This window comes from Phallusia mammillata, chromosome 8 (assembly GCF_965637545.1).
Source record: "Phallusia mammillata chromosome 8, kaPhaMamm4.hap1.1, whole genome shotgun sequence".
Lineage (NCBI taxonomy): Eukaryota > Metazoa > Chordata > Ascidiacea > Phlebobranchia > Ascidiidae > Phallusia > Phallusia mammillata.
The window spans coordinates 12610949-12624550 of NC_137259.1; the positions used below are offsets into that span (position 1 = coordinate 12610949).

General features: G+C 35.7%; 1 protein-coding gene and 2 long non-coding RNA genes across 3 annotated transcripts; 2 read left to right on the forward strand and 1 right to left on the reverse strand.

Moving 5' to 3' along the window:
- Nucleotides 1-1495: 1495 nt before the first annotated feature.
- Nucleotides 1496-3125, forward strand: LOC145205400 (uncharacterized). Its single transcript, XR_013853647.1, has 2 exons — nt 1496-1986; nt 2228-3125. It is a non-coding gene; the product is annotated as an uncharacterized LOC145205400 (long non-coding RNA).
- A 1835-nt stretch (nt 3126-4960) lies between these two features.
- Nucleotides 4961-6615, reverse strand: LOC145205438 (uncharacterized). The gene is made up of 2 exons (XR_013853654.1): nt 6100-6615; nt 4961-5858 (listed from the first exon to the last, which is right to left on the reverse strand). It is a non-coding gene; the product is annotated as an uncharacterized LOC145205438 (long non-coding RNA).
- Nucleotides 6616-8642: 2027 nt separating this feature from the next.
- LOC145205538 (atlastin-2-like) lies at nt 8643-13170 on the forward strand. The gene is made up of 10 exons (XM_080078272.1): nt 8643-8794; nt 9224-9431; nt 10349-10492; nt 10713-10865; nt 11062-11127; nt 11526-11772; nt 11838-12016; nt 12405-12476; nt 12714-12908; nt 13037-13170. The coding sequence occupies exons 1-10, from the start codon at nt 8643-8645 to the stop codon at nt 13148-13150; spliced, it is 1530 nt and encodes a 509-aa protein (XP_079934398.1). The 3' UTR covers nt 13151-13170.
- The last annotated feature ends 432 nt before the right edge of the window (nt 13171-13602 follow it).

A 13602-nucleotide genomic window follows, 5' to 3' on the forward strand; every position in this document is an offset into this window, starting at 1 on the left:
TATAGAAAAAAATTATTAATAAATGAGTCGAAAAAGTATTTCAATTGGACAACATTTAAGTAAAACTGGTTATAACAATGACTACTAACTAACACACTTGCTATCCAGTCATTAATATGGTCATGTATCATTTAAGTACCTTATAGCCACAGTCAGCATTTTCAACATATTCCATCCATTACACGTCACAGATTATAATTGTCACACAAAAAATAGCCATAAAGCTTTTTATTTGTATCATAACTGACATATTCAACAACCACATTACATTTGTGTCAGAACTTGTTTATTCAACAACTTTTCTTAATTTTTGTGTACGACTATTAATTGTCTGTAAGTTTCTTAACTGCTAAACTTGCTGCTTTATTTGGTGGCAAATAGCTTACACTTCCTTTTTTGAAGTACAAAACTCTGCAAGCTTCGAAAATTACAACTCTCTCACTTAAATTTAAAACATATTATTAAACCTTGTGCTTCTGTTTTACAACCAAAATGAATCATAAAGCTATAGTTTAAGCAAAATAATTGATAGCTTCTTCCTTGATTTCCAAATGACAACCAAGAAACTGTTTGTTTTTTTCTATTTAGTGCTATCACTGCAAGTGCAAGTCTTTTTTGGAAATAATGGTGTTCCTTAGAAAAGTTTGCATCCTTTTCAGTGTTGACATCCTTTTCAAAAAATGTTTTGCCTTAAAGACTCATGGAAATTGCTGGCTAACTGGCTTTTCCTTTAAAAGTTTCAGTAACTTTTCTAACATCAGGATATGTTTGGTGGTCACTACTATCTCCCCTATAGAATGTTCATTCTTAAGAAACATTTCCTGTGAAGCAATTTAGCAGCTACTGTTTAAAGAAACATAACATGTCCATTATATCAATACACAAGACTGCACTTGGTTGCAAACACTGTCCACATGGTGTGTTAAGAAACCAAAACTTGAAATTGTCATCACTAAGGTATTTCAAAATTCCTGTTGCTTGTGTTGTCATCACCAAGGAATTTCAAAATTCCTGTTGCTTGTGCAATTGTTTGTTCTGCATTTAATATTGCCTGAATTTCAGTGAGGCGTTTAACTTCACAGTGTGAGTAGTTCTTGTGGTTGCTTATTCCTGCATGACATATTTGGAATAGAAGATGTTTTATCCAAGTTTTCTTAACTTTTTATTCAGGTTTTTATTATAAAGGTTAATCGTGACTTTTCAAAGTGTTAGATGACCTTTTTCTTTTTCAAGGTGGTAGATACACTTTCCAATTCAATGATAACTGCAAAAACTGAAGCCCACTTACAGTCATCTTAAAAATTCACGACTAACCTTCAAACCAATAAATTAAAACATGGCAAAAAAATTGTTTAACTGTACTCACCGCCGAACTTAAGAATATAGCAAACGGGTTTGGTTTCGGAGCACAATAAACCCGGAACAGACAACACAACTACAGCGGCCGGTTCACACGCTACGTGATTGGTGGAGATGCGCGAGCCGCAGCACCAATGCCACCCGATTCGTCAACAAGTGCTCGATTAGAAGCGCTTGTGTTATGAAAAAATCCCCGTTTCTTATCGGGCGGTGTTATAATTTTAGAACATGTGTTATAACACAGCCCGATTTTATCGGCAATGGTAGTGAAGCATTAAATTTATTTTTTATTGAAAAATATTATATTTTCTGTGGAAATAATCGCCGGTGAAATGGGTTTTACATGAAATTGGCAGTTAAATGTGAACTGTTATGACAAAAGCAAACGCATTTTAAGCAGCGAAATAGCAGCAGTCCCAGATTCTCCTCGATTGTAAACTGTAAAATACAAAATGGGCAAAGGTTGTTGTATCTAATAGGCATCCATGTTCTGATAACAAATGGAGTAATAAAAAGTGACAGTTCAGGTGGGGGAAGCATTTCTAGTGCTTCATGAAGCAAACTAAGGCCCAGCACACTATCAAATGAAGGACTTGGGACATTGGATTTGAAAAGCAATGATACATGGTAAGTGGTTGTCAATTGTCATGATATGCTTGTCATTCTCAACTGTTTCTATTATTTTAGCAGATGGTCATTTGTTATTTTTTAGGCATGTTAAAAAATATGGTAGCTCATCTCTAGTGTGATCCTGGTTTTGTAAAACATTGGCTTTCATTTCTACTGGCCTAACTCAAGCATTTTTGTGTAAACTCCTACTTGTCAAATTAAATGTTGCCTACACTTTTTCTTTTATTTTTTGTTGCAGTTCAACATCTGGAAAACTGAATAGAAGCAGAAAAAAGCAGCACAATCATTCCAAAGGTAATTCAAGATTGCCTTGGACAACATGGAAGAAAGTAATTGATTGTGGAAGAATGGTGTGGGTGAAATGAGCTCACTGAAGTGTCAGCTAAATCATTGATGCATACAAAATGCTTCTTGTCTCGCTTGCATGGGAACATTTTATTTTAAGATATTCACCACACACTTCAGTTTTACATGAATCGAAATATGTGTGTTTTTTGCCGCTGTACTACCCGAAGGCAGGTTTATTTAACAATTCTTGTGCCCAATTTAAAGCAAACTTGTTATGTTAGATGTGTTCAATGATTTGTTGGTGTTATTTTAATCTCGTACCCAAATTAAGGCAAACTTGTTGTGTTGGTTAGATGTGTTTAAACATTTGTTGGTATTAACGCTGTCTTACCTACATGACATAATCATGGCGTCGTTAAAAAAGCATCTTTTGGGTAAATATTTATACATTTTCACTTTGATGTAGACTCTTTCAGTAAAAGTGATTCATCAGACAGGAATGAAAAACCTTTATTTTCAACCAGTAATCTCTATGATACAACCTCATCTTTCACATGGTAGCTGGTTTAATTTTATTTCAGTAACTCGCAGCACATTGCATTTTCAGCTGAACAATGTTGTTTCACCTTTTTTGTTTCTCAGTCTGTTCACTTGATGACCCCTTTTTAGTGTACTCATTGTAAATGCAGGTTTTTGCTTGATAAATCAATCTTCTAATTATTTATCCTCTTCACATTTATTTCTTCTTTCATATAACTGTGGCACCCAATATGAGTATGTTATTGTGTGGAAATTGGGTTTATGAGGTGCTTTATTTTTTCATTAATAAAATGTTGCCCTTAACTGTGCATTTGTTATTTCATCATTTTAAGTACTAGTATTAACTGGTTTAAAATCACAAAGGGCTTGATGTAAACAAAAACGGTTTTCACAGGTCAACTCTAAACTACATCTAGTAAACGCATAAAAAATATCTTTAGAATCTAACCACCACATGATAAATGAGAGGCGTACATCATAAGCGAACGAAGGGCATGACCGCTTTAAAATGATTTTTCGCGCTGACGACCCTTGTAGAATATACAGGCTCCAGATCACAAACGGATTAAGATAAATGAAAACGGTTTTCACAGGTCAACTCTAAAATACATCTAGTAAACGCATAAAAAATATCTTTAGAATCTAACCACCACATGATAAATGAGAGGCGTACATCATAAGCGAACGAAGGGCATGACCGCTTTAAAATAATCTTATACGCTGACGACCTTTGTAGCATATACAGGCTCCAGATCACAAACGGTTTAAGGGAAACAAAAACGGTTTTTTACAGGTCAACTCTAAAATACATCTAGTAAACGCATAAAAAATATCTTAAGAATCTAACCACCACATCATAAATGAGAAGCGTATATCATAAGTAAACGAAGGACATGACCGCTTTAAAATGATTTTTTGCGCTGACGACCCTTGTAGCATATACAGGCTCCAGATCACAAACGGTTTAAGATAAATGAAAATGTTTTTCACAGGTCAACTCTAAAATACATCTAGTAAACACATACCAAATATCTTTAGAATCTAACCACTACATCATAAATGAGAGGCGTACAAGCGAACGAAGGGGATGACCGCTTCAAAATAATTTTATGCGCTGTCGACCCAGTAGCATGTACAGGCTCCAGAACACAAACGACATAAAGTATTGAAAACGGTTTTCACAGGTTAACTTTAAACTAGACCTACGTCGAGTGAACGCATGCAAAATATCAATCAATTCCTATCATTACCCTAAAATCAAGAGGCGCTCATCATCACTATACGTTGAGATTGTATTCTACACGCTACAAGAAATTTACATGCTATAGGCCCACATGAAATCGACAGCACTAGCGGTCGTGTCCTGCGCTCGCTTATGATGTACGCCTCTTGTTTTTGATGTTCTTCTTACAAGATAAAGATATTTGGTATGTGTTTACTCAATGTATTTTAGAGTTGACCAGTGAAAACCGTTTTTGTTTACCTTAAACCGTTTGTGATCTGGAGCCTGTATATGCTACAAGGGTTGTCAGCGCGAAAAATCATTTTAAAGCGGTCATGCCCTTCGTTCGCTTATGATGTACGCCTCTCATTTATCATGTGGTGGTTAGATTCTAAAGATATTTTTTATGCGTTTACTAGATGTATTTTAGAGTTGACCTGTGAAAACCGTTTTCATTTATCTTAATCCGTTTGTGATCTGGAGCCTGTATATGCTACAAAGGTCGTCAGCGCATAAGATTATTTTAAAGCGGTCATGCCCTTCGTTCGCTTATGATGTACGTCTCTCATTTATCATGTGGTGGTTAGATTCTGAAGATATTTGGTATGTGTTTACTAGATGTATTTTAGAGTTGACCTGTGAAAACCGTTTTCATTTATCTTAATCCGTTTGTGATCTGGAGCCTGTATATGCTACAAAGGTCGTCAGCGCGAAAAATCATTTTAAAGCGGTCATGCCCTTCGTTCGCTTATGATGTACGCCTCTCATTTATCATGTGGTGGTTAGATTCTAAAGATATTTTTTATGCGTTTACTAGATGTAGTTTAGAGTTGACCTGTGAAAACCGTTTTTGTTTACATCAAGCCCTTTGTGATTTTAAACCAGTTAATACTAGTACTTAAAATGATGAAATAACAAATGCACAGTTAAGGGCAACATTTTATTAATGAAAAAATAAAGCACCTCATAAACCCAATTTCCACACAATAACATACTCATATTGGGTGCCACAGTTATATGAAAGAAGAAATAAATGTGAAGAGGATAAATAATTAGAAGATTGATTTATCAAGCAAAAACCTGCATTTACAATGAGTACACTAAAAAGGGGTCATCAAGTGAACAGACTGAGAAACAAAAAAGGTGAAACAACATTGTTCAGCTGAAAATGCAATGTGCTGCGAGTTACTGAAATAAAATTAAACCAGCTACCATGTGAAAGATGAGGTTGTATCATAGAGATTACTGGTTGAAAATAAAGGTTTTTCATTCCTGTCTGATGAATCACTTTTACTGAAAGAGTCTACATCAAAGTGAAAATGTATAAATATTTACCCAAAAGATGCTTTTTTAACGACGCCATGATTATGTCATGTAGGTAAGACAGCGTTAATACCAACAAATGTTTAAACACATCTAACCAACACAACAAGTTTGCCTTAATTTGGGTACGAGATTAAAATAACACCAACAAATCATTGAACACATCTAACATAACAAGTTTGCTTTAAATTGGGCACAAGAATTGTTAAATAAACCTGCCTTCGGGTAGTACAGCGGCAAAAAACACACATATTTCGATTCATGTAAAACTGAAGTGTGTGGTGAATATCTTAAAATAAAATGTTCCCATGCAAGCGAGACAAGAAGCATTTTGTATGCATCAATGATTTAGCTGACACTTCAGTGAGCTCATTTCACCCACACCATTCTTCCACAATCAATTACTTTCTTCCATGTTGTCCAAGGCAATCTTGAATTACCTTTGGAATGATTGTGCTGCTTTTTTCTGCTTCTATTCAGTTTTCCAGATGTTGAACTGCAACAAAAAATAAAAGAAAAAGTGTAGGCAACATTTAATTTGACAAGTAGGAGTTTACACAAAAATGCTTGAGTTAGGCCAGTAGAAATGAAAGCCAATGTTTTACAAAACCAGGATCACACTAGAGATGAGCTACCATATTTTTTAACATGCCTAAAAAATAACAAATGACCATCTGCTAAAATAATAGAAACAGTTGAGAATGACAAGCATATCATGACAATTGACAACCACTTACCATGTATCATTGCTTTTCAAATCCAATGTCCCAAGTCCTTCATTTGATAGTGTGCTGGGCCTTAGTTTGCTTCATGAAGCACTAGAAATGCTTCCCCCACCTGAACTGTCACTTTTTATTACTCCATTTGTTATCAGAACATGGATGCCTATTAGATACAACAACCTTTGCCCATTTTGTATTTTACAGTTTACAATCGAGGAGAATCTGGGACTGCTGCTATTTCGCTGCTTAAAATGCGTTTGCTTTTGTCATAACAGTTCACATTTAACTGCCAATTTCATGTAAAACCCATTTCACCGGCGATTATTTCCACAGAAAATATAATATTTTTCAATAAAAAATAAATTTAATGCTTCACTACCATTGCCGATAAAATCGGGCTGTGTTATAACACATGTTCTAAAATTATAACACCGCCCGATAAGAAACGGGGATTTTTTCATAACACAAGCGCTTCTAATCGAGCACTTGTTGACGAATCGGGTGCCAATGCAGTCGCCTATTTCGCCCGGCATGTAGCTTTCCAAGTGCGCAGGCGCACAAGTGCAAAACGTCACGATTCGTCATGAAACTGGAGCTGCAGTTCCACCATAGATAACATATTAATGCCATAATTTTTTTTTAAAATGAAAAAAATGCCGATCAAGGCGGAAATTATACTTATAAAAATTATACTTAGGAATAAAAAATAAGTATCATGAAAGTTATCTGTATTGTTGTGGTAGGAATATTAGGTGAAAATATCTAGGGTGTGCTGCAGCTCCGCAGCACCCTAGCACGAGCCGCCCCTGTCGCTAAGCATGTAAAAACCTGGTATAAACGTTTCTAGACTTTTGGTTTTGTTAAACCTTTATCTATCAGAAGTAAATTCGACCGTTGCCTGGTTCCAAAAAATCTCTAGCGCCAACAAAGTCGTTAATAGCCTTGGGAATAAAAATGATTGCTAGTGCGCGGTGCTGCGTGAGTGCATAGAGTGATGCTCTCTAACTTAAACACAACGCATCTATTATACCCGCGCTCCTGTAAATTCCAATTTTTTGCACATAGCTCATTTAGCTCAGTGATGTATATTAAAAAAAGCTGACACCAGAAGTAAACTCAGGCTCCTATCAAACCCGTTTGTTAAGAAAAACGAAGCCTGAACCTAACCTAAACCTGACCCGAATAGCTCGGCCCGACTTCAACTCTGCCGTAACGGCAAATACTTACAAGTAAACATGTGAAAGTCAATTGTAAACCAACAAATGGAAGTTTTCACGACTGTGCCCAATTTCATGTAATTTCAAAGTGCTTTTTGCAGTACAGTGTTATCAAACGGCAAAGTTTTGACGCAATGTTTGCAAACGAAAGTATAAATACGAATTAAAACAAACGAGAAGTTGCTAGTCTGTCAGCGGAAACTTGAACAGTGTGATTAAGTATATAATGCTCGGTTCCAAACTGTATCGGAAATCATATATCGCATACTACGTTTCGGTAAAATTGGGTAAAGATTTAAACGGACACCAACTAAACCACAACAATGTTCAATCAATCTTTATTGTAGCCATTTGTCATTTGTGAAGTAGCCCTGTTCGTTTGTAATGCACAGAATTCAATATTTTTATTCGTAAGGCAGCCTGTCGGAATTGTACAAAAAGCTTGAACCTACTGTTTCGATGTAAAACATACGCCGCTGGACAATACTTTTCTGTGATTAATGCGCTGGACAGATGCTGCAAGTGGCCGCATGCAGTTCCCTAATATTACAAAGAAGCAAAATTAATACAATACAATAAAACAAATAAACAAAGGTGTATACCAGGATTATTCAATGGGGGCGATATCGCCCCCCAGGGGGCCATTTCGTCTACCGAGGGGGCGATGGTGACAATTTTGGAAGTCGGGGGGCGATTAGACTTCAAAAGGGGGCGATTTCAACATTACTAATTGTATAAATATGTACAAGAACTGTGAGTCTCAGCGGACTTTAACTTACAAGCAGATATAATTCGTGTGGCAAACAAACACCAGGGACAAGAGACGCATCAGCATAAACATGCTGCTAACTGAATACATTGTGTTTACTGGGGATTGTTTGTACTTTTATGATTTTGAAAGCAAAGTTGGGCATTTATATAGCCACAAGGGACACTTTATCGAGGCTATGTATGGTGACAGGCCATACTTTTTAATACAACGGTAACGAGCTTGACCTCACACTTGTTTCGCTTTCACGCCTATAGGTCTACACAAGCGCTTCCCAAACTGCAAAGTATTTGTATCATTTAGGATTCTCCTCTACTGAGTAATGCCCCATTGTTTTCAACAAAAAAGGCAATTGTTTGCGCATAATTGTAATATTGTTTTGTCTATGATTGAACATAGATGCGTTCGAATAAAAACTGACTGTCAGTCGTCGGAGGGTAAAACTCGCTGAAGCGTGAATGCAAGTTGTCAAACGAGATATCGGTCTCTTGCTGATCTATGATAAGGTGGTATTGTTTTTTGAAATAGGTAAACTGCGTAGTGTTGTGCTTTGTTGGTTTTCAGTTGAAATCATGACGCTAGCGGAAAACACTTGCGCCGACATAGTTGTTTTTGCATTTGTGCAAGAAAATAATCAACTGGGCATAAGTTTACGTTTCGTGCTGCGTTCAGCATTAATCTCATTGGAAAGTAATGCCAGCCTCGCTGTAGTAGTAAGAGAAGTGTAAGAGAATAAGAGGCAATATGAATTTATACGTTGTTTTATATTAGCAAGCTATGATAATCACATAAAGTAAACAGAATTTGTATTATACTCGTACCTCTTTAAATAGATTTTAGACTGTCAATGAACCCAAATACCAGACAGATCAGACACAGCCATTTACGTTTTTGCCGCACTAAAATAGAATATGCGGTACCGAAATCGAAAATGCGGAACCGAAATCAAAGTCATGCAACTATATTCACACTGCCCCACCATTTCTTACTTATATTGGCCAGATCTGTAGAAGCGGTTTAGGCAGCCTTCAACAGTACCTTTGCCTGTAAGTTAGATTTACTAATTTTTTTGCAATAGTTTCAGAAATAAGAACACAATTATGTTCAGAAATCATTTAGTGTTTCTTGCGTGTGTAACTGTATTTTATGTTAGAGGATATGCCGGAGAACAGCCAACATGCTCTTGTAAAAATGACCCAGATTGTACTGAAGTTGACAAGGACCTGAATGCTATCAAAAAAATCCTTCAACATAAGGATGTTGTGAACACATCTGTAGCTGTGATATCAATTGCTGGCCCACTTAAACAGGGAAAATCATTTTTTATGTCATTATTAGCAATGTACCTTGAATCACAACAGGTAAAGTTGTTAAAATATATTGTACTAATGTGTATTGTATATCATTGGGTTATTCATTGCACAAATCTCTTTGCACAAACTACACTTTATTCTGTTTATTCCTTCAAAACTTTTAATGGTTGTGATATAGGAAACGGCCAAACTGCCGCGACCTTTAGGCCCGCTTACACACTGCACAGTATCGCTTAACCTCACCTTGCTATCCCTTCTGTTTATCCTGCAATTTTCGGTGTGTAGGCTACGCAAGTTTACTAAATTGAATGCTCGACCTTATTTTAAGCTCACAACAACGGTCGATGACTGTAAATTACCGATAAAAATGTATTTTAAAGTTCGAACAGCTTTCTATCAGCCAAAATTAATTAATATTTTGTAAGTTGGCATTGTAGGCAATTGAAACGGCTTGTATACGATGTTGTGGTTCAGACTGTTGGCATGCTTATCTGACATTCACATTCATGTTTTATACAATACCATATAGTTCCCTGTATTAGGTGCAATGTGCAAACACTGAATGCACTTAATGACAATATTAAAACACAAAACCTATATTAGGTTGTGAAATATAAGGCAAAGGGTACCATACCATACCACCATATAAAACCCCTCCCTTATAATTTGAAAACCCGTGAACAGCGATAACAAAAACATTTGTGAAGGTTCAAGCAACTTGATAGGCACGAAAAACTCTCAATAGGCGATCGTGCGTTGATTTCTTCGTTCGAGACATAAGCGCCCGAAATCAGTCAAGCGCGTAACCAAACAGACAAAAAGAAACAAACAAAGCTAAACAGGATTGAGATAACGAGCTAAAGCAGTCAATATAATCAGACTATACTAAATCATATATAGGTTAGGCTACCACTTTTATATTATTTTTTGCAAACGCTTCCCTTTTTATGATTTATACATTTTAGTCCCCCGAATGGTCTTCTGGTGAAAATGAAAGTCAGACAATTGAGGATATCTTTCCCGTCGGGCACCATACCTTTGACCGAACAACTACAGGGATTGACGTATATGAGCGACCAGTTTTAATTGATGATTCGAACGGGAAGAAGGTATGTTGTACGGGATAACTTTTATTTTGATGCTATTTACTTTTACACTACAAACAAAATAAATAAACAAATAAATATGTCTCTTTCTATTGTACTTTTTTACATTATTTTCGAAAATTATTGTGTCAAGGTAAACTCACCTTATTGTAGGGTCACATAAAAAGATTATTTATTGTAACTATTTTCACATGTGTATGTTGTGTTTTTTGTATTATATAAGATTGCTGTAATATTGATGGATACACAAGGATCCTTCGACACGGACGGTATGGAGACATTCTCGAAATTTTTTGCCATTTCTGCCTTGGTTAGCTCCGTTCAAATATACAATATTTTAGGAAGGGTAAATGAAAACGATCTCAACCCTTTACAGGTATGTGGTAATGTTTCATGACCATCTTTTGGCAAATATTTTTCTGGCAATTAACATGACTTTTTTGTCCCTATATTTTTTGGATTTGTTAAGTACGTTGTATTTACTAAATTTTTATTTTTTTTAATTCTGGTAGTTTTTGCTTTACTACGCGAATTGTGTGTTTAAATCACATTACTTGATCCTTATCTTTTAGATGTTTGTGTCCTACTCCTCAAATTTTAAGCAGGGAAAGAAGCTCAATCAGCAATCACCATTTCAGGTACCTGGAAAGGTGTTCTTATACTCACCTTTTTGTACTTAAAGCTGTTCTAAAACCTCCATTTTTGGCTTATTATTACGCAACAATCGATGTGTTAAGCCAGTGGTTTCTCAAACGGTAACCAGGTGCACCCCCAAGATAACAAAAACGTTAATTTGTATGTTCCTTGAAGGAAAATGGCTAATTTTTTGAATATTACTACCAATAGTGTAGTAATATTTTTTTCTGTACAATTTTGATTAATTTATAGGATGCATATTAGAGAACGTTTTTGTTAATTGTTCGAAAGGTTTTACTAACTAACAAAAACCGTAAGTTAAGTTAATGACTCTTGGTTAACCTTTTCTGTTGCTTGTGATTGGGCCAGGTATTCAACGTTTTAACATTTGCTTTCGCAGAATCTTCTTTTCCTTTTTCGCGACGCAACAAAAAGCGAAGAATATCCATACGGTGTAGAAGGCGGACAAAGATTTTGTAATGAAAAGGTATTGAACTATGAGGAAAGTGACAAAGAAGAAATAAAATCTGTCCGCAAAGGATTAAAAAAATCATTTGAAAACATTCACTGCGCTTTGATGCCAGGACCTGGAGATATTGTAGCGGGTTTCGAAGACCTGTCCTCAGGAGAACATTTAAAATTAAAACGTAAGTTTTTTTATGTTACAAATGTCGATTTCATGCTAAAGATGTTGTATGTTTACCAAATGCAGATGTGTCAATAAATTTCATGACAGTGATCACGAAAGTGTTTAAATATTTACTTAATCCCGTGAAAACTAAACATGAGGTTGGAGAAGAAATAACGGGAGGACAACTTGCAAACCTTGTGGAAGAATATTATAAAGCGATACAGCTAAATGAGTTTGACACCCCAGACAGTATAATGAAGGTAAGTTGGTATTCGTAGCCAAAATGTGACAAATTATCTTTCATCAAAAAGTCAATTTGTCCGTGTCGTAAAAACTTCCAGCAAAGGCTACCTCATGGGTCAATAATTTTTTAATCGCAGCGTGCCTAATTTTCTGTTATGTCAAAGACTTTGACGGCCACCAATTTGACTCTCAAAGTGGCTTGTGCCCGCTGACTTAACAGGTAGCAACCAGCAAAAGCCGACACATTCTTAGGTGTTGGCTGGGTAATCACTTCCAAGAATGGCACGGGCAAGGCGCTTTTCGAAGTTTGGGATAGCAAGGAAATCTATATCGTAACGTTGTCGGGCTATAAACGGAACAAACGAAATTTAGTTCTATCATACCTACAAGTATGTTATTTTACAGGCAAACTTTAAAGGAAATGCAAAGAATGTGATTGGCAAACTGCTGATCGAGTATGAAGACGAAATGAACAAGGTAACTTACTATTTTTTGCTGAACTCAGTATTTTAGTTCACTAGCTTCTTAGTTAAGAGCGCCCGGTAATCAAACCAAATCAGCTTTACCAGAGCTTTAAAGATAGTTAATATTGGATACTGTTTTCGTTTCGGTACTATTTTCGTTCCGAATTGCTGGGGTTTGTTGCCACCAAATTTATGATTACTAAAAGTAACTTCAGGTATTTGTTATCTATTTAGGACTTATTATGCGCAGGTTTTATTGGATGCGACCACGGAAAACGAGTTGAAGAATTTGCACAAATACTTAAACAACTCGATTTGCGACAAGTTTGATGACAAACTAGAATCAGAATTATTTCCAGCACTTTTCCAACAGTTCAAAAAGGAACTCGCACAGGCAATGCAAAATGGTTTAGAGAAGTTTATGGAAAAATTAGGATTTGTTAAGGTAAGGTTAAAATTTAGGTGCTAATACCCCTTTCCTATTTAACCGCAATACATTCCTAAAAACTCACGTATTCCAACCCTGCTATAAACACTTGTGAAAATGAAATGAAATTTTTGTTCCATTTTAAGGCGAATTACAGCAAAACTGCCGCCGGAGTTCGAAGTGATCTTTGTAAGAAATACAACGATGACATAGAAGCTGTAAGCAACTGTGTTTGGCGACATGTTGCAAATAGTTTGTAGAAACCGAGAAACTTATGTAAAATCAGAAAAAAACTTCGCTTAACACGTTTTAAAATCCACTTTGACAGAAAATTCAATTATTCAAAGATAAATCTAAAACTTCGATGCGCCACTGTTTAAAGTTTCCACTATTTGCAATATGACATCGGTAATAATTAACTATGGTTACAATTTGCAATGTGAAAAATGTTCTTTGACTTAATTTGAAACGTTTTACCAGATGGTATAAAAAGCTCTACAAAAAAATAAAGAGATACGTAATTATTTACCACTTAATTTAGAGAAACAAAATTTGTTGTTTGGTTTGATCAAATCAGGGACAAACTCATCGTCTTTGTTCTAGGAAGCTAAGAAAGCCAATTATGAAAAAGACCTTAAACAAAAGCACAAAGAACTAAAAAGTGAAATACTACAAAGATTTGCAGAACAAGTGAAAAAAACCGATAAATTTG

What these genes read in the sequence shown, in the direction of transcription:
- LOC145205538 (XM_080078272.1), top strand. Translation starts at nt 8,643, where the DNA reads ATGACGCTAGCGGAAAACACTTGCGCCGACATAGTTGTTTTTGCATTT. An exon ending in TGTACCTTGAATCACAACAG is followed by an intron (nt 9,432 to 10,348) that starts GTAAAGTTGTTA and finishes TATACATTTTAG; the next exon opens with TCCCCCGAATGGTCTTCTGG. An exon ending in ACGATCTCAACCCTTTACAG is followed by an intron (nt 10,866 to 11,061) that starts GTATGTGGTAAT and finishes CTTATCTTTTAG; the next exon opens with ATGTTTGTGTCCTACTCCTC.